Below are 21,913 nucleotides of genomic sequence, written 5' to 3'. Positions count from 1 at the left end.
TATTATTTTATATAATAAGAATTAGGAATAAGAAAGTATGCAAGCTGAATCACCTTCTTCTTAACTTTTTAATTTTAATATAATTTTTCCTTGTATGTAAAAGTAAACCCAGTAAAAAATTTTTTCTTCAACTATCCTGTCGCACACGAGTACCACTTTACAATCAAATAATTAAATTTAATGACAGAATTTATATCAAGGGTGGAAAAAATATAAAGATAATAAAAATTGCATATACTGTCAAACAATGATTATATTTGAATAGCCAAGTAATACTAAAGGATATAACAATAAACAAAACAATGTTAATAAACTACAATTGACATAAAGGGAGATTTCATTTTGTCATATTTAACCTCATTAGCATTTATGACATTTAAATGTTAAAATAATAAAATCAGAATAAGAAATTTCAATATAACATTCTAATTTAACAACCGTGCACCCTCTCCCTTTACTAACATAATGACCCAATATATCGATAATTACATATAACATTTTACAGCCATAACATGTTATTAAATGTGTCGTTGAGTTTATAGCTGATTGAGGTAATTTTTAGTTTACAAAATGAGTACAAAAGGTACATACACAAATTTCTGGCAAGAAAAAAAATTTATCACTCGATTGTAAAATATTAATTTCATAATTGATCTTAATTTATTGGCGTTCAAAATGTATTTGGCGACAGAGATTCTCTGTGGGGTTTCTTTGGTTTTCACTTTATAAAAATTAATGAATAACAAAATGAATGAACTATTGCATTAAATCATAAATGATTAATGCAAAATATGTACTTCCAAATTTTAAAAGTTTGTTAGCCTAACAAAAATAATAATGCACATAACTAGTATTATAGAAAAATAAGTCAATTCTCATCTCAATTATACCGTATTCATTATATACAAATCATCTGTCCAAATTATTTACAGATTTGAAAAAAAAAAAAAAATTGTCAATAACTGGTTAATCTATAAAGTGGTTACAAAACCCAAAAATAAAGTGAGCAAAGCATTTAAAGTCTCTGATATGAATACAAAGGCTCTTGGCCAATTTTATGCTCCAACGTACTTTCTTTTCTACTGAAAAGTCTTAGCCTCCCGGAATGTTGTGTTGCACTTCCAATTACTTCCATCCACCTGCAGGAAAAGACGAATGATAAAACTCCTGATATAAGAAGAAAATAGTTCTTTGGAAAATACAACATACCTTCCAAATGTGTATTCACTTTCTGCTCTGAAGAAATATACATGATTCTTGAACTGCAGTTTGAAAACAAAATCCTTCTGTATCTGATCTTTTTCAGAAGGCGTTGTCACGCAATAGCCTAATAGAGGCAGACTAGCCAATGGCGCTTCATCCTATTATTTAAAATCACATCGAATCAATAATTTGCTCTAAATGCAGTCAATTTTAATCAACTCACCTGGAATGTTTTATAAAAAAACAAGCAAAAGTTTGTAAAGACAACCCAAAGCTTCTGCCAACCATTACTGTTCTTGAATTTTCTTAATAAATAACCACTGAGCTGGTTCTAAAACAAAAGAAAGCCGAGTTAATTAAGGAATTTATATTTGTTAGAAATAAAAAATTACCTGAGCAGCTCTGACAAGATCATTGAGGCTGATGCTAGTATATCGGTGCCAACAGACATGAATTGTTGTGTTACTTCTTTGTGGTGTAACAGCGCTTTTATCATCTTCTTGCTTGTCATTTAAATCATCTGAGGAATCTATAAAAATCAAAATTAAAATATATTCAAATTATAAAAATTAAATAGTCATACTTGAGCATTTTAAAGTGAAAATTGGTGAGGAAGGGTTCTTGTCGCTTCTTGCTACATCAATTGCTTGGGAAAGATCCTCTAACCATTTGTCTTTCTCCTCTTGACTTTCAGCTGAAACTGTTATCGGTCTGGAAAAAAAATTGCCGTTAAATTTTACGAAAGATTATTTTATTATTTTAACATTTTACCTATCTCCTGAAAATATAATAAAAGAATTCGGAGTAGGATTGTCAACCCTATCTTCAATTCTAAGGGCTTTTAAGGACATTTGTCCATGGACTTTGAAATTTTGGCCATAACGTTTGCTGTACACAAGCATGTCTGAAAGCTGAGAGATCAATCGAATTAAACATTGTACGAGAAATGTCAATCGTTCATTACTTACTAAAACAAACATCCTTTGCTGCGTCCCCCGTCTTTGTGAAAATTTTCCTAAACGCCCATGTCGAATGAATTTACGGTCGCCTTCTGTTAGAACACCTTCAAAACCTGTTACATCTCTGCCCAATTCCACAAGCTGTACGTAATTCTCCTAAAAATAACAAAATTGTTTATAACCAATGTTCACATATGAAAAAATAATTAATTAATTACGGATTCTTGAAGAGCTTTATTTGCAACAACAGCTAACTCGGAAAATTTATTCCTTGCTATTTCGCAGTCGGCATAGTCGCTATGGTCAGGTCCAAAAAATTTAAGAAGTCCTTAAATTGGAAAAACAAAATAAATAAAAGAACCATCGAGATTATTAAGAACAATACGTCTGGTTTAACTTACGATCAGTCAATTGCGCATAATGAATCAATCTCTGAATTGGTTTAAGAATAAAAAGTGTAAGTGGAAGATAGCACATTTTATTTTTCTCAAAGTCAGTGTAAACACGCTCAAAGTCCTCTCTGGTCAGATCCTGACTAAGCCCTTTAAGAACATTCTGGTGCTCCTGTATGTACTCTTCATAAAGCTGAAAAGTCGTTTTTATTAAGATTTTTAATTTTTTTTAAATCTTATAATATTTTTTTTTATCTACCGGAAGGTATTCCAGTGTTTTTAAAATTATATCAGTAACTCGATGGTGAGTCGTTCCCCTTTCAGTTGCCGCCATACTGACTTCAATTTCTTTCAAAAGATGACAATGGGCATCGTGCAACGGATCAATTATATTCAGCAAATGTGTGATGGAACTTTTATCATCATATTTGGAAAATTCATCTCTTAACCACTAAAAGATGACAAAAAATATGGTACAAATGGGTGTTAAATATTTATTCTTAAAATAACAGTAGTCTAAATACCAAGTTTATAACTTCTAAATCTTTCCTGTAAGTTCTCTCTGTCATAAGAATTTCTTTTCCAATAAAATGGCCCTTGTCGAGGGAATATCTCTGTAAAATAATTAGTAAATTAAGGAAGATGAAGAAAGAAAATATTTTAATAGAATCATCTTAATACAATGCCTTCCTTTAGATATAAAATAAATAAAAAAAGATTTCTTTGATAATAATTAATATTTAAATGGTAAACAAGGAGGAGGAAAAGTGTACCTTTTTCTTCATTTCACCATCTATTGTATCAAGCCCTTCTTTTGAACGATCTTCCTTAAACTTCATAGGACTCAATTCGGGCGATGCCAGCTCTCTAAAATAAATAAGTTGGTTTAAAATCGTAAAAACTAAGAACCAATTAATAATTTGCTTGCTCACCCAAAATGGCCATTAGGCCCTCCGTTCATTTTCGGAGTCGATGTATAAACGTTTTCTTGTACATTGTTGTTGTTACGCCTTGTAACGTCCTCAAGCTCTGGTGATGATGATTTTTCCAATACAACTGTAACAAGAAAGTATAAATTTGACTATCTTCTTTTTGGCAGTAGGCTTTTTGACTAGTACGTAAGGGTTTTTTCTATTTATGCCAGAAAAAATAATTGTGCTTTATTTCAAAGTGTGATTAAAGAGGATAAGGCAGTTGGGTTTTAAAGTTCTTACGTTAACTTAAACTCCAAATCCATTTGAATGCTAAGAAAGAAGAAAAAGTGTTATTAATTCAAAATAAATTTCTTAATTGTATTATTCTACCAGTATGTCATTCAAGGCTTTAGTTTATATTTTTAAGACAGTCTGTATATTCATTGGACATGCATATATTTCTAAATAATGGACTTTAATTTATAAAAATTTAAAAAAAGAAAATTTTCTAAGCCTACAAGACTACATAAAATGTAATGATCTATACTCACAGAGATCCTCTGAAGCAATTTAGGTTCAAAGTGAGAAAAAAAATAATGCTGAACTAAACAATAACCATTAAATTTTACACCTCTGATTTTTATTAATAACTTTATTTTTTTGTCATATTTCTTGTTTGTTATAATTTTTTTTTTCAATATTTTTTTGTTTGCTTACAAATCAACACCATCTGAATAAACAATTTTATCTTAATAATTGTAATAATTAATTACAAAGGAATAAAGAAACCAACATATTTGTTAAAATCTTTCTTAATAAAGAGTTAGGCAATGAAAGACAAGTTATTATATTACGAGTTGTATTAGTTTCTCTTAATTAAATTTTATATAGTTTAATATAATTGTATTGACGTTTCTTCACCCTCTGCAGATGCTGTTTATTAACCTAATAGTTTACGTTTCAAATCGTTATACCCAGGCATGAGATAGTATTGGCACAGCACACATTTAAAATAAAAGATTAATACTGAAGAAGGCTTTTAGTACAATTGAAATAGCGAAATGTGATACGATAATAATGTGTAAGCAGTTCTGCAGTTGAGAGGAGTTAGTTTGAAAATACTGTGAATAGTTTATAATAATAGTTTCACCCTATGATTTTTAAAAACTTTAAACTTCAGTTTTAATATTAAGCGTTAATATTGTCTTCATATAAATAAGATTGGAAGACTAAACTTTGGAACATACATGGACTATAAAGTTGATGCTGGGTGTGGTTTTCGAATCGGTGAACTCAGGTTGAGCCACTGGGTTTGTTGACTTCCTCACTGAAGATGGCACAATGCAGAAATGCATCCGAGTTCAACAAACCCGCAAGTAAAGACCGACCCAATAAGTAACCGAGGGTCAGTTCAATACAAATACATACACTATATTAATACTCAATTTCTGTCAACACTTTCACATCTTAATTTGTAATATGTTGTTTAATATTGAATATTATTAGTTAAAAAAGGATAAAACAACTCTTAAAAAGACACAGCATAATGTACACACCCGAATAATACTAATAAATAGTTTGAAAAAAAAAAATCTGCTGAGAATTGGTGCTGATATGTGAGATGTCTTAAGTAGTTTCAATTTGTTTAATGATTTTTTTTTCTATGATGCACATTATCAAAAAACAAACGAAATTTAAACACAAGGTACTTCCAAATGGGCTTTTTTTTCTTGCAAAAACACGAAAACCCAGGTTAATATGAACTCCGCTTTTGCGAACCCCCCGGAAGGAAGACAAAAAAATAAATCAAATAAAAAATAGAAAACTAGGGTGAATAAGTTTTTCCAGTCAACTGGCTTGAAATTCTCACCTGCAGAACTGTTACACTTCTAAACATGTGAAGATAATCGCAATCCTTGTTAACAGTTAATATAAACTAATACATTTCCTTCCGTTAAAGTCTGAACCAGAAAATCGCATTTCAAAAGTAACTTACTATTTTTTGTGTGCAATTTGTCACTAAATTTAAACTATTGTGTTTGTACCCACTATTATACTTTTTCTTTGAAAAATAATTTCGTTACTGGCCGTTGTTCGAGGTCAAAAGGACTGCAACTGCAAGACCAGATGCTGGCACATAATTAGGTAACATACCAAATTTTTAGTCAATACTTTCGAGCCCTGTTTTTCATATGATACAAAATGAAGTAATTAATAACAATTTTTTCCTTCTTAAAGATATAATCTTTTTTGTAATAACTAATAAATACTTTTTTATATCAAAACAACCATCTTCTAAAATCAAAGTTAACAATCAAATAATACTTTATCTTACTAATAAGTGTAAAAAATCTAATCCAAATATATTTAAACAGTAAATTATGTTTTAAACAAATCTCAAAACTTTTCTCCTAACTATTAAATAGATAAAGATATAATGTAATGTAGATATACAATTTACATATTTATATTGCTCAACATTTATGAAATAAATATGAATATAATAAATCCTATTCGCTATTGAGCATTAAAATTAATTAATATTTTACGAATGAAATAGTATAATATAAGCATTAGAAAATAAAAGATGTAAACCCACATTAATTTTAAGTGCAATTGAATAGATCATTCTTTGCATGCCCTCCACTTCTTATTTACTAAACATAGTTCAACTCAGTCTCGAATTAAACGATACTGGCACTCATTGTACCATTACAAAAATGATAAGAGTATTTTACAAAGTTACATCTTTGTATGTTTTTTTTTTTTTGATTGATGTACGCACCACCAGTAATACTGCACAAATGTTTAAAAACCCTACCCCCCCTACCCACTGATGTGTTATAAAAGGAAAGAAAGAATTTAAAGAGAAAAAATCTTCAATCCTTTGCACTCGTTAAAAAATCTTATTTTTAAAGCCTCTTTCAGAATTGAACGAATGATTGAAGAATAATGAAAAAGAATTAGCACATCAACTCATACGTTTGTGACTTTGAGCAAAGTAAATGAAGTAAAATATAAAAATATGTCACATAAGATGAATTTTATAACTTAGAGCCATTTTAAAATTATTTTAAATACAATAATTATTGCATTTTATTTATACATTAATAAATATTCATTATTTAATATTATTAGAGGCACATTTATCTTTCATTCAAATAATTATTATTGAATAAACAGGTTTTTTGATATAACAGCACTAATCATACTTGGTAGAATAAATAATAGTAAAATAAACTTTGAAAAGGTCGCTGTGGCAGCAGGCCTTTGTGGTTTTATTTTAAAAATGGCACTAAACTTTATTTACAAAAGCTTTAAATAAAAGTTGTAACAAAGCTTTTGATTGAATAAAAGTTTAGTAATATCATTAATTTTTTGTTTTAGTTTTAAAAATAACTATTTTTAAATGGGGTTCCCTTATTTTAAATAAATTCTTTTGAGCAGTTCTTTTTTTATAATTGGAATTTAGACAGAAGACTGTTTAGACATTTGAGACCGGTCCCGTGTGTTTCGTTTCACACAAGCAACAGAAGGACTAGATACAGAAATCAATTGGCCATCCCGAATATCTGTCTCAGCAGATACACGTTGACGGCGTTTAGAAGGAGGAACATGCCTGCGTCTCTTTGACACTCTTGGTATAGTGTTAGGTGTTGATGGCGGTTCACCCATTTCTAAAGAAGACGATGAGCCATCGCTAGGTGGACTACGAGCAAGAGAGTAGTAAGAGTAACATTTGGAACGAGCAATCGATTTTGAGCAAACGTTTCTCCTTTCAAGTTGATTTGACTTGGCGCATTGTCTTTCTTTGTTCAACTTTTTTCCACAAGGAGTTGTCGGGCTGGGCAAGTTTGAGTAGGTCCTCTTGGTCTGCTTTGGACAGCTTTCGTCCGATTCACTGTAAGGAGAATCATAATCATCAAAAGATCTCCTCTGAATGTGGTGAAAACTCCTTCGCCGTAAACACATCGAATCATCAGAATTTTTTCGAGAAGAAGACAACATTTCAGTTGACAACGAGGAACCAAAATCAGCCAATGAACTATCGTCAGATTTGACAGTACAGGAGTAATACTGACAATGTTTCACTGTGCCAGTGCTACTTGAAAAGTCAGATATTCCTAAAGATGTGTCGCTTGAATTTCCAGGCTTTTTGTGCTTCAATGCTAACTTCACTGTACTCTCTTTTGTGGAAGAATCAGGTCCATCATCGTCCTGTAAAGTTTTATTTTCATAATCTGAATCTGAAGAGTAATCATTGTCATATGGCTCTTTAGGAAGTATAACTTTAGTGGGCTCCTCGGGTCTGATGTTCATATAGTAAGTTTCAACACTACCTACAATTGGTGTATCAAAAGAGGAGTTTGGAGGAGAAGGCCATTCCTCATCATGTTGCAAAAGTGGAGGTGGAATTTTAAAGCCTAAAGGCTCAGGTGGAAGCGGTGGCAGTGGTTGCTCTTCAACTTCAGGATTAATTGAAGGATCTGAAGAAAGCGATGGTTGCCTATCCGATGACATTAAAGATTCATCTTCCAATGAGAGTGATCTAGAAGAAGGTTTTGTAGACAAATCGTCATCAAAATCTGATCTATCTTGCTCAGAAGTTGTGCTTCGTTCAGATATCCTTGATAAAGTCCTCGAAAGACCAAATACACCTCCTGTATAGCCTCCTATCACTAATTCTGCTCCGGCTACCGAGTAGCCAAATCCCTGATATTCATCCTTGGCAGAATTACTACTTCCTTCTTCTTCATCCGCAAAATGGGAACAATCATCAGGAGGGAAGATCCCTTCTTCTAAACTAGAAGAACCTGAACTTTCAAGTGAGAAAGGCTTCAAGGTTGTCTTATCAGGTTTGAAACTGGAAGAACTAGATACATCTTCATCAAAACTTCTCTTCGGAGGTATTAACTTCAGTTCGGGTGGTGGTTCAATGATCTTTTCACACAATTCAGATAGTGAAGCAATATCAGCATTACTATCGTGCTGAGAATCTTCAAGAGTTTCTTTAACGTCAATCGTCGGTAGTTCAGGTATTAAATCTATTGGTATATCATTTGGGTTAATTTCATTGGTGGTTATGGGAAACTCCTTCTTTTTGGGTGAAAGATGTTCCATCATGGCATCGATGGGGTCTGGAACAAATGTATCATCATCACACCAATCTACATCTTCAACATCAACTGTCGGAATCCCAGGAGGTTCATTTTCTTCTGATGTCCAAATATCAACAGAATAACTTTTGGTATTTTTAAATGAATCTAGTCTTTCTTGTCTGGTGCTTGGCCTTCTTTCTGGTTGAGGTTCTTCATTTACTGTACTGTCAAACACCTCTTCTAACTCGTCCACCTCTGTGGCTGCTTGTTTATAATCATTACCTAGTTCAGGCTGAGGTATATTAGTTGCTTCACTGCTGTATTCCAGTGTTCTACTGTCAAACACATCATTGTTAAAAATATCTTCTTCTTCTTCTTCTTGCACTTCTTCACAGACCTCATCATAGTCATTGGTTTGAAAATCTGGGAATTCTGGAACTTTTTGTTCATCACTTAGCTGAGAACAGATTTTGACTCGATAATCTGGTCCAAACTGAGTAACATCCGGAAGTTCTTGTTCGCCTTCATGGTTGTTATAAATCATAGTGTAAGGAAGGGGCTCCACACTGTACGACTGAAGTAGTGTTGGCTCTAGAGTTTCAAATAATGCATTTTCTTCCTTGGCCGGGTCTTCGGTGGCAATCTCTGGAAGCATTTGTGTTAAATCAGGCTCTTGAATGGTAGTCATATAATGGTTAGAATCTTGAATAAGAGGAGATAGGTTAGCAGCATCTTCTTCTTCTATTACAGAGATGGGTTTCGTAGTTCTTAAAGTTTTCTCCTCTAATTCAACGCCTTCTTCGTTATCAAGAGTATCGTCCTTACTTGAGAAAGATGTTATAGGTGGAAGCCTATGAAGAGATACAACTGGAGCATCTAGTGATTTTGCTCTTCGGGAGCTTGCAGGTGATTGGGCTTTTGCAGGTATGAAAGCTGAGCCTTCTGAAAAGCCCAGTCTAGCGAACAACACAGGAGAACGCTCTCTTTTGTTTGTGATTGGAGGAAGATCACCAAACTTTTTCCAAACCATCTCTGGAGAAACAACAGCTTTAGCTTTTTCTTCAACTACAGTCCTTTTTTTAATATCTGATTCTGTATTTTCTTGGAACTGTGATGGTTTGGTGCTGGTTGTTGTGACTATTTCTGGTTCTGAAATTTCCTTTTTTGGAGAAATTTTGGCAACTTCTTTAACAATAACATTAGCTGTAACATCAAGTTCAGGTATGCTTTCTTCCTTCACTTCAGGTTCAGGTTTACTTTCTTCCTTCTTATCAGGTTCAGGTTTGCTTTCTTCCTTCAAATCAGGCTCAGGTTTACTTTCTTCCTTAACTTCTTCTGGTTCTTTCAAATCTATCTGTTTTTCTTCATTATCAGTTACTTGGAGTGGAGTGTCTTCCTTTGTACTATCATCTTCAAAAACACTATCCTTCTCTTCATTTATATCTTCCATTTTCTCTATTTCAATTGAATCTTTATGTTCACACCTACAGTAGCCAAGTTGCTTTTCTGTTGCATTGATTTCCACCGGGACTTCCATGACAACTTTGTCATGTTTTTGAATTGATTTTGGCGAAAGTTCTTTGAATACATTATCTTGTTTCTGCACACTAGGCTTCTGCATTGTTTTCGACTTCTTTTCATTCTCTCTATTTGTCTTAATAATTTCTATTTTATTGAGATCTTCGTGTTTTTGTCGTAACTGCTCAATTACTTCTTGTCTCCTTAAAATTTTCTTTTGCATCTCTTCACTCTTTTGCCTCTGTAATTCCTCACTCGTCTGCCTTTGTAGATCTTCACTCCTCTGTTTTCTTAGTTCTTCAGTCTTCTGCCTGTATAACTCTTCACTCTTTTGTTTTTTCAATTCTTTCTCTTCTAAAGATTCGCGAACAACTTTTCCTTCAATGCTAGTTTTAACTTCTTTGCTAAACCTTTCTCTTTTAAAATCAGTCTTATCTTGAATATCGTAACTTGACTTCGATTCGCTTCTCCATTCTTTGTGGCGTTCCTTTTTGTTTTTATCCTCTCTAATGATTTCAAAGCTAGATCCCCTTTTCTCTTTTTCGACTGACCCAGAAGAACTTCGCTTTTGAAATGCTCGTTTCCTCTTAGTATGGTATTCAACAATGATCACATCCGGATCACTCGTATCCAATGAGAAATTTTTACTATCAGAACTACAGATAACAATGCCCTCACCATCTTGTGATGGGATTTTAATAACTTCAACAGGTGGAGGGCGTTCAAAACTGAAAACTCTCTTCAAACCAGAATCTGCACTTACAGCCTTAGTCTTCGCAAGAAGGCTTTTATGCTGAGGGCCATCTTCAGAACTGACTTTTAACAAATCTTTTTTAACTTTAAGTGTAGTTCCTGTAGAAGTAGATTTCTTTTCAGGGAGTGTAGTTGTATTTTTTGATTCTTCTAAGTCATCAGTGCTTTCAGCTCCTAGACTTAGCGAAAGGCCAGAATCTTGAGAATTGAGATCAGAATCATGTTTTGTTTTGGCAAACCTCTCTCCAGATTTCAAAGATGATTTTCTTTCAAAACTCACTGGTTTCTCTTCAGATTTATTAGGAGAAACTGGTGAACCACACTCAAATCCTGATGAAGTTCCATTCATTTGTTGTCGTTTATGTAAAGTGTAAGGAATATCAGCCGTACTCTTACTTCCATCCGAATCCATACTTTCACTAGGAGTGTAATCAAAGCTTTTCTGATGAAACAACTTTCTATGCTCACGAGCAACTTTCCAAAAGTCAGAAACGTATGGTTCGCTTTTAGTCCGTTCCACAGGATATCTTTCTTCTGGGACATCATGACGAATAACCGCACCCGGGATACATTTGGCTTCAAATTCATTAAATTCAACTGGTTGAGAGCTCCTTTTAGAAGCAAACCCTCTCTTACAGAGTTCGTTAAATTCATTAAATCCAACATTTCTGTATCTAGGCTCAACATATCCCAATCTCTTGTCGACATCATCAAAATCTCTATAGTCATCCATGGTAAACAGTTCATCATCCTGATTTTCTGGACCAGAAGAACCAATGGAACAACTGCGAGAATAGTTGCGACTGTCACGTTCTAACAATTCGTAAGAGTCATGACTCAAGTCATCTCGTGAACTACCTGTATCTATAACAAGAATGGAGCCGCCAGGTTCAAGTTCATCTGCACTCTCTGTTGAAAGAGAGCTTGTAGTGCCAGGGTAACTACTCGAATAAACTTTAGTTTCAGCATCTCTATCGAAAGAAGGTGTTTTAGAACCTGCAATGGCAAAATTACGGGATCTAGGGGGGATTATGGGTTCGATAAAGGAGTCCTGGGAAGTCTGTAGGCAAGGCTTACGCAACTCTTTGGCTGACGCTGACCTCTGCCACATGTACTGGTTATTAGGCAAGTGCGGGGTTTGAGTAGAGGAAGTTTCTACTAAATCTACAATGTCCGTTTGTGAGGAAGTTGTGTTATAAGTACGGAGACCTGTGCTCGTGCTGGGTATGAAGGTGGTGGTAGCCGCCGTGGTGGTAGTACCCTGGCCGCCCTGCTGCTCCTGATGAGGGGGCTGGGGGAGGAGCCGACTGTGGTTGGAATGTCTGTGAGTCATCTGATCCACACGATAAGTCAGGCTCGGAGAATCCTCCCCCACAAGGACCATCGACCCGCACGACACTGACACTGAAACAAAACAAAAACATTCCAAAATAATATTTTCATCAATTACAGGCAGATTTTAATTTTTTCTCTGTTGTAATTAAATTATTTTCCAATAATATTGTATAATGTTAATGCAATTTTTTCAAATATTAATGGCTGCTGTTAGAGGGCCTAATATTTTTCATACGCAGTCTTTTCATTGCCCAGTGTAGATCTTTGATGTATAAGCAATAAATTATTCTATTGCGGTTTGACCAACACCTGAACTGTTGTTGGACAAAAAGTTCCCTGAAAAACAGGACATACTTTACAAATCGACATTTAATTCAATTGCACAAACAAACTGCTGTTTTTGTATAGCGTTTTAATGTAACTAACTTTTATGGGTCATAAAAAAAACCACAACATACCTAAACCAATTAAAGTTTTCTATAAAATGACCTCTAATTATTGATTAAGAAACACACAAATTGTACATAGTTTCTTGTGAAGTCACTAGTATGTGCCTACTTAAATTATCCATGATATTCTAATTAATACAAATAAACTTTCACTATCGGTTAATATAATGACAGGGATTTATTATGTTTCACTTAAATGATAAATACAATAGAAAATAAATTAAACTTTTTGTCATCAAAATAACAACACAGCCTTTCACATTGTAATTACGACATAAAAATCATTTTGACATATTTTTTGTCTACCGTTCTTGCAATGTGGCTAGGTGTACAATACTTAAAAGACTCTGTGAGACAGTGCTGATAGTTAGCCAAAAAAAAAAGTTCATGGAAATGTAACATAAACCTTTTTTCCCTTATTACTTACTTTTCTTTTTCTTTAACAGATTCCAGAAACAAATGCATGGAAGTGAAAAATTGTGTCAAGTAACGATTTAAAACATGAAAGAGGGGTTTTCATCCATTTGGAAGAAGAATGTATTGGGTTGTAAAACAAGTCCGTAGCATTTTTCAATAATTTGATTTTATCCCTCTTCTGTTTTGAAGCAATGTTTATTTATTCACTATTGTTTACACGTTCTGAAAACGGATTAGTTTACTTGTTTTGCCGGTTTAAAATAAAGGAGAAAAATAGTGCATTTTTGACATTTAACTTTTTTTTATTACTGCAAAAAAGGAAAACTGCAATTCAGCTGCTAGGAAAATTTGTGAAGAATATGATGATAACATTTGTGAACAAAGCACGGTCTGTGAATGGTTTGCTTGGCCTCTGATCGCCCTTCAGCTGTTGATGATAGCCAAATTCAAGCATCTGTCACAAATAACCCCCGCTCAAGATATTGCAGGGACATTTAACAGATCTCATACAAGATTTCAACGCATCTGAGAGCAGCTGGATATGTTTATCAGAGAGATACATGGGTTCGTCAAACGTCGAGTGAAAAAAGTTTATTTAATTTACTGAAAACCTGAGAAGTACGCGGAGGAAATTATTATAAAATTACGTAGATGGTGGCAACAAGTGTGTGTTAGCAGTGGAACAAAATGGTTCATTTTACTGTTGATTAATTTTTGTTTTTTACAAGTACCTGAAAATTTAACTAAATTAACCCAAAAATGCTACGGATTTATTTTACGTCCCGATATTAATGCTGATTTAAAAGGAAAATAAAAAGGTTTATAATTTTTAGCACATGATATACAGTAGCACCACTGACTGTAAGGAGAAATTGTTTAAATCGTTTCAAAATTAAATCTGTTAATGATAAAAACATAAATACATTTGGCTAATGTATTGATGGTGATCCACAAGCCCAAATTGGATACATTAAACATACTGATAAAAACGATAGTATTGCAGATCACCATCATAATCATATGTCAGAAAAACCATTTTCATATGTCAACATAAAAATTCTTATTATTTAAACAAAATTATAAGTAGGATTTTTTTAAAGAAAAAGAAGTGTTTGTGAAAGAATGGGTTAAACTAGGCTACAGAAATATGAAATGAGGTTTTTGAGGAGTAAAACATTCACAAAGGAAGTACTGAGAAAATAATAAAAACAAAAATTAAAAAAATACAAATTAAAAAAATAAAATAAAACAACAGAAATGTAGTAGTTGTCATGCAGCATGCGCTCAACACCATGCATACATATAGGTATGTTCAACATACCTATACTGTTGTCTCCAAGAGGGATTAAAGGATGAGCAGATATGCTGCCTCCGACATTAGTCGCAACAGACGAATGTACTGAACTAGATTGTCTGAATGATTGAGACCTGTAATAGAAAGTGTTGAATCTTTTACATTAACTAAAAATAATAAAAAATAAAAACGATCATTTCCTTTTTTTAAAGGGAAACAAATTGGGTGGTTTTCGAGGAAGTGGAAATGGGATCAAGAAATTGTTAACATGGTATTGACAAATCTTAACTTTGTATTTACCCCCTGTAAATACCGTATTGGTCACATGCTATTAAATACATTTTTAAAATTAAAAACATTTTTAACAAACCCCATCAGTGGGATCCATTTGTAAATTTAAATTAGCGATCGTACCAAAAGATTAGCAACAAAATACACAGAGAAAATCTCCTGATTTTGCATCATTTAAAGTTGCTACACAATAAACTTATAATTAATATCATTGTCAATATATTTGAATGATTATTTAACAGAAATTCTTATATTGTTACAAGGCTAAGTTTTGGAAGTAATAATAATTTTACAATTTTTTTTCAATTTATAATTCAAGGTAACAATAATTAACATTAAGCTTATATCAATTAATTATTCTTTTTATATAAGGTCTTGGTTGAAATGAAAAAGCTAGTGTCACGAGCGGGATTCGAACCCACGACCTTCGGACCTGGATTTGAATCCCACTCATGACACTCCTTTTTCATTTCAACCAAGACCTTACTTAAAGATTAATTAATTGAAAAGAATTTATTTGGTCAATCGGACCGTGAAATCTAATGGATTTATTAAGTTTATAATTGAAACATTTGTAGAAACTAGATAAAAACCATCCAAAAACAGGTAATTACTTTTCTAGCTCAAAAACACAAATTGAAATTTGTCTATTTATTAAAATAGCATTTTAGTATATATTTAGAGTTTGAGAATATTTTGAGGTTTCCTAAGCACCAAAGAGTTTTCAAATTAAGATTAAATCTTTAAATAGAAGAGGCGAGATATTAATTTCAAACATTTGAGCATTTTGAAAGTATCATAGAAATATATGTTTGTTACAATACAATAAATCAATTTTACAGTTAATATAAAGAGATCTACTCATTATTGTATTGTTTAAATGCATTTATTAATAAACAGTGACAGATAAAATTTGATGATTTTTCCTTGTTTTTCTTTTTAAAGTAATGAATGAAATCGAAGATTAGAAAATAAACAAAAGAAGGAAAAGTGCCAAATAAAATCCAAGGATTGAAGTAACACAGACAGCCTTGTGGTTATCATGCTAACATTAATAACACCTAACTGGGTCATTCTTCCAAAACAGTTAAGATCCAGGGTGGGAAATACATAATACATAATGATTTGTCAACCAAGGAGCGAGGAAAAGGAGAAAAAAATGAAATCATTAAGAAAATAAATCAGAAGGATAAACAAAGAGTACACAGATTATGTATACATACACGATAATGCAAACACATGCCACAAAAACATTTAGAAAGAGAGGGATAAAAACTTTCTCCTCATCATTTTTCAAATTTTCATAAACTTTATAGTGACCAAAAATAAAACAGCCAACTATTTTTCCTGTGACATTCATATTCTAAATATATGAGCAGACAAATTCACAATTTAAAAAAATATATATTCTAAGCATTTTTTTTCAGTGCATATTCCATCAGATTAAAATTAAATATTGTGTTATTTTTGAACATTCAGTGCTGATAATAAATTAAACAAACTCATAAAAACAAAACAATGCATTTATTTAGTCTCAGATTTTTTATAAATTTTATTACAAAATTACTTTGACAAGAGTTTTCATTCTTCACTATGTAATAATCTGTTATCTCAACAAGTGTAAAAACTTCAATAATCTCAGAATTTATTCAAAATAATATTGGCCTTTGTGATACTCGTTGCAACAAAATCAAACTACCTGCTGCATAATTATAGCTGACAAGACTTCAAAGGAAAATTTTCTTTAAAAAATCACAACCAAAATCTAATTTTATTACGAAAAAACCTTCATAGTGAATATATAAAGAGTAAAACAATACTAATAGCATTTAATTAAAAACAAAACAAAATCAGCTACAAAACTGGTGAATGTATCAACGAAAAATAAAAATAAATAAAACATGTACTACCTTCTACTCACATACACACACTCACAAACAAAAAAGAAACAATATTGAGATGTACATACCTAGACAGAGTGCAGTTCCTGAAAAATAATTTTTGGACGTTTTACTCTGTTCTATGGTTGTGAAGACAAGAGCTAACGTAACCCACCCAATTAAAAATAAGTAGAATACCAGGTTTCCAATTTGGTTGAACGAATAATTTATTTGACTCAAGAGCTAATCAAGACCAGTATTTTGTATATAAAACATTAATAGCCTATAATTTACTCTTTTTTTAATTACTTACAATTGCCTTCGAAAAAATATAAATTGTGACAGTACTTAATTTTAAAAAAATGAAAAACATTTTATATATCTTTATTACAATTTTAATTTAAATATATTCAGAATAAAAGTACAAGATTTAAAACAGACGGTCATGTTGATAATAAATATCAAATTTAAAAATTTCAGAAACCTTCTTTTATAAATTATGACAAATTCTGTTTCATCTAATTTGTTTGTCCTAAACAAAATGCTTTTATAATATTTTAATGTAAATAAAACATATAGTTATTTAATAAGTGAAACTGTATCATCAAATTTTTTCTATAAGGAAAGGTAGGTAGTAATTATATAATAAATTTACTTTCTCAGTCATTTCTCTCTCATTGGAAATTGGAATTACTTATTTATAATAATTAATTATATCAGCAAACACATACATATATGTAAAAACAAGAAACATAACAGTTCAACAATCTTAAAGTGTCAATCTAATCAGATAAATTTAGTAAACATCAAATACAAATTTAAATATAAGCTAATACCAAACCACCAAAACAAATAAAATACGTTAAAAGTTGCTACATGTTTCAAAAGAAAAATAGAAAAAATGATATAAATAACCAATTAAAACCAAAATTAAATGGCAGTGAGACAGATAGCTACATTTGGCGTATTGGCATCCAGACACAAGAGGCAAAACTATATATACAAAATCAATGAAAATCAAACCAAAATATAATAAAAAGTGTAAAATAAATATCCTAAACAACTCTCTTAATAAGGTAAAAACAGGGGAATCTATCTTAGCAAAAAAGCCAAAGCATTTCAAAAGTCAAGAGAAGAGAAAGGTCAGAAAAGGGAAGATAAAAGAAGACATTTTTGTGTCAATGTGTATGTACAATTTATGTATAACCAAAATTTAAAATGAAAAACCTTATATGATAGATGATAATGAAATTATAACAATTTGTATAATTATAGCTACAGTTATTGTAATTGTCATATTGTTTAGTTATAAAATGACAACTTACCTTTGAAAATTTTGCCTCTTGACATAGTTCTCACGTACAAATTCCACCATCTGTTTTTGTGTCTTTCCGCTGTACCTAAAATAAGATGAAAACCCAATGTTTCACACAAACTTGTTCAATTAACACAATGGCAAATTTAGACTAATGTTTAATAAATAAGTTATACCTAAATGAACTTCCCCTACTTAAAACTCTCGTCCTCTGCCTCGGAACTCTTTTAACAGAATTGCACCTGAAAAAGCCATGATTTTCTACACATTTTTTCCATAGGTTTTTACATTCATTGCGACTCTCGAAGAAAAATTCGACTGTGTCTTTATAATAGCCCTGCAACAGCAAGCAACCATTAGAAAAAGATGCAACAACAAAAAAGTAATTTTTGTTTCTAAAACTTACATAGCCATCTGGGTGCAATTTGATGAGAAACTTTCTCCTTTTGAATGAAATTTTTCTAATTTTGGCCCATGAAAATGTATAAATTTTTGTATAACTTTGGAAGACAATGATGCCCATATGAGCTACAGCCAAATTTAATGGGACTCCTTCATGATCCTGAGGAAAATATTTCAAATCTTTAAGATATAGAAAAGTTAAATTTCTCTAGCTGCATTACTAAAATGATGTTTTATCATACCCTGTAATTGAATTAATTTAGACAATTTTGGATGTTTTCAAAGCCAAAAACCTCAAGTTTAATTTACATTTATATCAATGAGAGGAAAAAGCATAAAATTAATTAAACTTTATTATAAACATAAAATTTTGTTTAGTGAAAAAATTTTCGCTTTGGTTATTCTTAGAATCTGCTGTATGAGAAAATTTATCTTTTTTAAAAAAAAAGCTTGGGGTTCATACACAAAGATTTTTTCCTTCAACAGTACATTTGATGAAAATACTTTTCTTGTTCATAACACATGACTTGTTCCCCACAGTAACATTGCTTTAATTGTTTACAACTACTGAAGCTAGTTTCTTCTTTTCTTCTGTTTTTACACTCCAGAGAATTTTTTGCACAGTTAAGAGAAAACAACTGAATTTTTTCTTCCTTTTTAATTGTAAGAGAGTACAAGAGATAGCGGAAGTAAAAAAGAAAATAAAGACACATTTTAAATAATGTTATATACATACTTTCACTGGATGCATTTTCATGCCGTAAAGTTCACACCTTCTTGCTGTTTCTAGCAAGTTTAAATCAGCTTCGGCTGGGGGTTGACCTCTAAAATTTCATTAACATAAGTAATAATGCAATTAATAACTGTATTAAGTAAGAAAATAAGGTTTTACATGTGTTTTTTATGATTTTCCATGATCTTTTTTTCCAGCTCTCTGTCCTGATGTTGCACAAATTTATACGTTGACAGGTAACTGGCGTCTGGATAATCGTCAGCATTGTAATCCCCACATTCAGCTGTTGATTGAAATATGAATTTTTGATGAAATGTTTACACAATAAACCAATTTGAATGTACCTTGTACAATGTAAGAGGCCATTAAGGCAGCAGTATTATCATTGCATTGAATGTGCCCCTGAGCAAGATCTCTTTTGATTTGTAAACAAAAGAGATACCGTGTATACTCTTCTTCTAGTTGAGCCGGATCAGGGGTGTAAAATTTCACACAAAAATGCAATAGAGGCTCAACAAGTGTAAGGCCAACTTGTCTGCTTAATTGTTTTTCCAAGTCCAACCAATACTAAAACAAAATAATAATTGCAGAAATAAATTGTATTGTATTTTTAAGATGTAAAACTTACCCTTGTGCCGCTATGATCTTGATATTCGAGCCCAAAATAATCCGCTTCAAGAAGATTTAATTGTTTACATACCTGCTCGAACAGTACTCTGCCGAGTGCTTTAGCCTGAAATATAACAAGTCAGAATTTCAAGCCAACAGGGAACTCACCTCACAAGAACTCACCTGAACTTGAAAAAGAGTAATATTATCATCCAGCATTACAACCCTAAGGGCTAGCATTTTGCCAGCGTTTTTTGGCCCCCCAGGCGGTGGTGTCTTAGAAATCTCGGCTGAGTGCGAATGCGGAAGTTTGGCACAGCTTGAGCCAAGCGAAACGCCCTCACAGTCAACCATTGTTAATTTTTGTTTTCCCCTGCTCAACGACTCAATCACTGCAAGATGCAAAGAAAACAATTAAAATTATTTATCTTCAAGGAAAACATGATCATTCCGGCTTTCATTATTAATGTGAAATTGCCAGCCTGGTTTTGCTCCATCAGACACTTTCCAAGACCCAGAACAAAAGTTGGTGGGAAGCTGAAAAGTGTCTGACAAACTAAAATGATCCCAAACAATCAAACTACAGGTTCATGCCTGGCAGATGGTCATATGAATTAAAACAAGCCTGCTATTTGCCAATAAATATTTAAAACTAACCAATGGCAAAACATTGAACATACATTCAACCGAAAAAAAAGGAATCTTAAAAAAAGAGCAATTATATAAAATTGATTTAAAAAAAACAAATAATTGCTTTTAAAATATACTATTATAAGTGGTATAGTTCCCCTTTTAGAATATTTTTAACTGTAAATTGTTTTAAAGGTTTCATCAACAAAGTCAATTATTTGCCTGCCAAATAGCTCGGGCTTTGTAACCACCCTGTTTATTGATGGGCTTGTCACTTAACTTAAGAGAGGAGCTTGGAAGGAGCTGAACTCACTCTTTTGAATGTCTCCTTTCATTGACATTGTTCAAGGGTGATTTTGTCAGCAAAGAAAAAAAAATACATCCACAAAAATATCAATGCTAAATGTTTATTATTAATCATTTACCATTAATTCATGATTTAAGATTATTTAGATTGTGAGAAGCGGTTGATTTTTAAATAATCAGTAATTAACGATCACTTAAACATTACACATTCATGATTTATGGTTGTTTAAACGTGGTATAAAATCAAACTTACCCTAGTTCAAGAGAGATGGAAATCTCCGAAGAGCACCATCTTTCTCTCTTCGCCCTCCTTTACACTGCTACACATAATTCAACGATTTCTTTCTTTTCAACAGCATTTTTCAGCTCCTTTGAACAGACAAAAATAAATAATTAGTACACAAACTATCTACTAGTTTTTTCTAATATTTTGGTTATAACATAGCAAAAAAACATGTGAAAGAGAAAGAAATGAATGCAATTATAAAAAAAAAAGTGTCCTACGTTTTCACATTCGTGCTAGCACACTTGTTAAACCAAACCAATTCAAGTTAGAAAAGGAAAACAAAAGAAATTGAATAAGAAATTAAAGTATGGAGAAGAGAAAACCACAGAGAAACTATTAGATGGGATGAAGAATAAAATAAAAATTATGAGGGAGGATGGGAAAAAAACATTCATTTCTAACATAAATAGAGAAGTAGACAAAAAATAAAAGAAGTCTTGAGAGGGAAAGTCACAGAGGAATATAGAAAAAGGAGCTGAGAGAAAGGATAAAAAATTAGGACTGATAGAAAGTGATGGTAAGCGAAAGGCAGATATGACCACGAGTGTAACTGTAAAAAAAATAAATAAATAAACTGTTCAAAATCAACATCTCTGATATTCTGGCTAACACAAATATAAAATCTGTCTAACAAATAGATTAATCAACAAAAAGATGAAGTAAGATGAGGAAAGATAAGAAAAAATTACAAAAATGGAGAGTAAAAGACACAAGATATTGGGATGAATATGAAAGTCTTAATTTACTCTTAAAACTCTATTATATATTGGGATGAATGTGAGAAAATAAAAATAAGTTTAAGAAAAACATTTTCTTTATCGTGCCAACGTTTCGATCTTTATTGAGATCATCTTCAGGGCCTGGGATTTACAACATTGTTTGCAAAATATATTTTGCATTGTATAAATTCACTTTTCCACACCCAAAATGTAATTTTTATATGTAAACAATGTTTGTAAATCCCAGGCCCTGAAGATGATCTCAATAAAGATCGAAATGTTGGCATGATAAAGAAAATGTTTTTCTGAAACCTACATCACACCAGACGCATCTCACGATTTCTAAATAAATATCGATTAATGGTCACTAATCACCATACAAATAAAAATAAGGTGAAAAATATGAATG

The 21,913-nt window shown here is 31.9% G+C and overlaps 2 protein-coding genes across 3 annotated transcripts in view; both read right to left on the bottom strand.

Annotated features, from left to right (window-relative positions):
• Positions 1-235: 235 nt before the first annotated feature.
• LOC106674134 (FERM, ARHGEF and pleckstrin domain-containing protein 1-like) overlaps positions 236-21,913 on the bottom strand; it is a 57,031-nt gene continuing 35,353 nt past the window's right edge. For both annotated transcript variants that reach the window (XM_014406668.2, XM_014406667.2), the window contains 24 exons: positions 20,753-20,868; positions 19,747-19,955; positions 19,583-19,687; positions 19,299-19,521; positions 19,114-19,237; positions 18,958-19,045; positions 18,226-18,381; positions 17,996-18,156; positions 17,830-17,904; positions 14,361-14,467; positions 12,048-12,242; positions 3,487-3,610; positions 3,328-3,421; positions 3,079-3,168; positions 2,814-3,005; positions 2,564-2,747; positions 2,381-2,490; positions 2,172-2,318; positions 1,975-2,114; positions 1,787-1,914; positions 1,596-1,732; positions 1,427-1,534; positions 1,210-1,361; positions 236-1,139 (listed from right to left, as the gene is read on the bottom strand). In XM_014406668.2, coding sequence (XP_014262154.1) covers positions 1,016-1,139; positions 1,210-1,361; positions 1,427-1,534; positions 1,596-1,732; positions 1,787-1,914; positions 1,975-2,114; positions 2,172-2,318; positions 2,381-2,490; positions 2,564-2,747; positions 2,814-3,005; positions 3,079-3,168; positions 3,328-3,421; positions 3,487-3,610; positions 12,048-12,242; positions 14,361-14,467; positions 17,830-17,904; positions 17,996-18,156; positions 18,226-18,381; positions 18,958-19,045; positions 19,114-19,237; positions 19,299-19,521; positions 19,583-19,687; positions 19,747-19,917 — 3,135 coding nt within the window. In that variant the 5' untranslated portion in view covers positions 19,918-19,955; positions 20,753-20,868 and the 3' untranslated portion in view covers positions 236-1,015. The remainder of the gene's footprint in view (positions 1,140-1,209; positions 1,362-1,426; positions 1,535-1,595; positions 1,733-1,786; positions 1,915-1,974; positions 2,115-2,171; positions 2,319-2,380; positions 2,491-2,563; positions 2,748-2,813; positions 3,006-3,078; positions 3,169-3,327; positions 3,422-3,486; positions 3,611-12,047; positions 12,243-14,360; positions 14,468-17,829; positions 17,905-17,995; positions 18,157-18,225; positions 18,382-18,957; positions 19,046-19,113; positions 19,238-19,298; positions 19,522-19,582; positions 19,688-19,746; positions 19,956-20,752; positions 20,869-21,913) is intronic.
• LOC106674133 lies at positions 6,863-12,041 on the bottom strand. Its single transcript, XM_014406666.2, has one exon. The coding sequence runs from the start codon at positions 11,947-11,949 to the stop codon at positions 6,937-6,939; it is 5,013 nt and encodes a 1,670-aa protein (XP_014262152.1). The 5' UTR covers positions 11,950-12,041; the 3' UTR covers positions 6,863-6,936.

Source organism: Cimex lectularius, unplaced genomic scaffold (genome assembly GCF_000648675.2).
Source record: "Cimex lectularius strain Harlan isolate CLEC.00 unplaced genomic scaffold, Clec_2.1 scaffold63, whole genome shotgun sequence".
In the NCBI taxonomy this organism is placed as follows: domain Eukaryota; kingdom Metazoa; phylum Arthropoda; class Insecta; order Hemiptera; family Cimicidae; genus Cimex; species Cimex lectularius.
This window is presented reverse-complemented; position numbering and strand designations above follow the sequence as displayed.

What these genes read in the sequence shown, in the direction of transcription:
- LOC106674133 (XM_014406666.2), bottom strand. Translation starts at nt 11,949, where the DNA reads ATGTGGCAGAGGTCAGCGTCAGCCAAAGAGTTGCGTAAGCCTTGCCTA.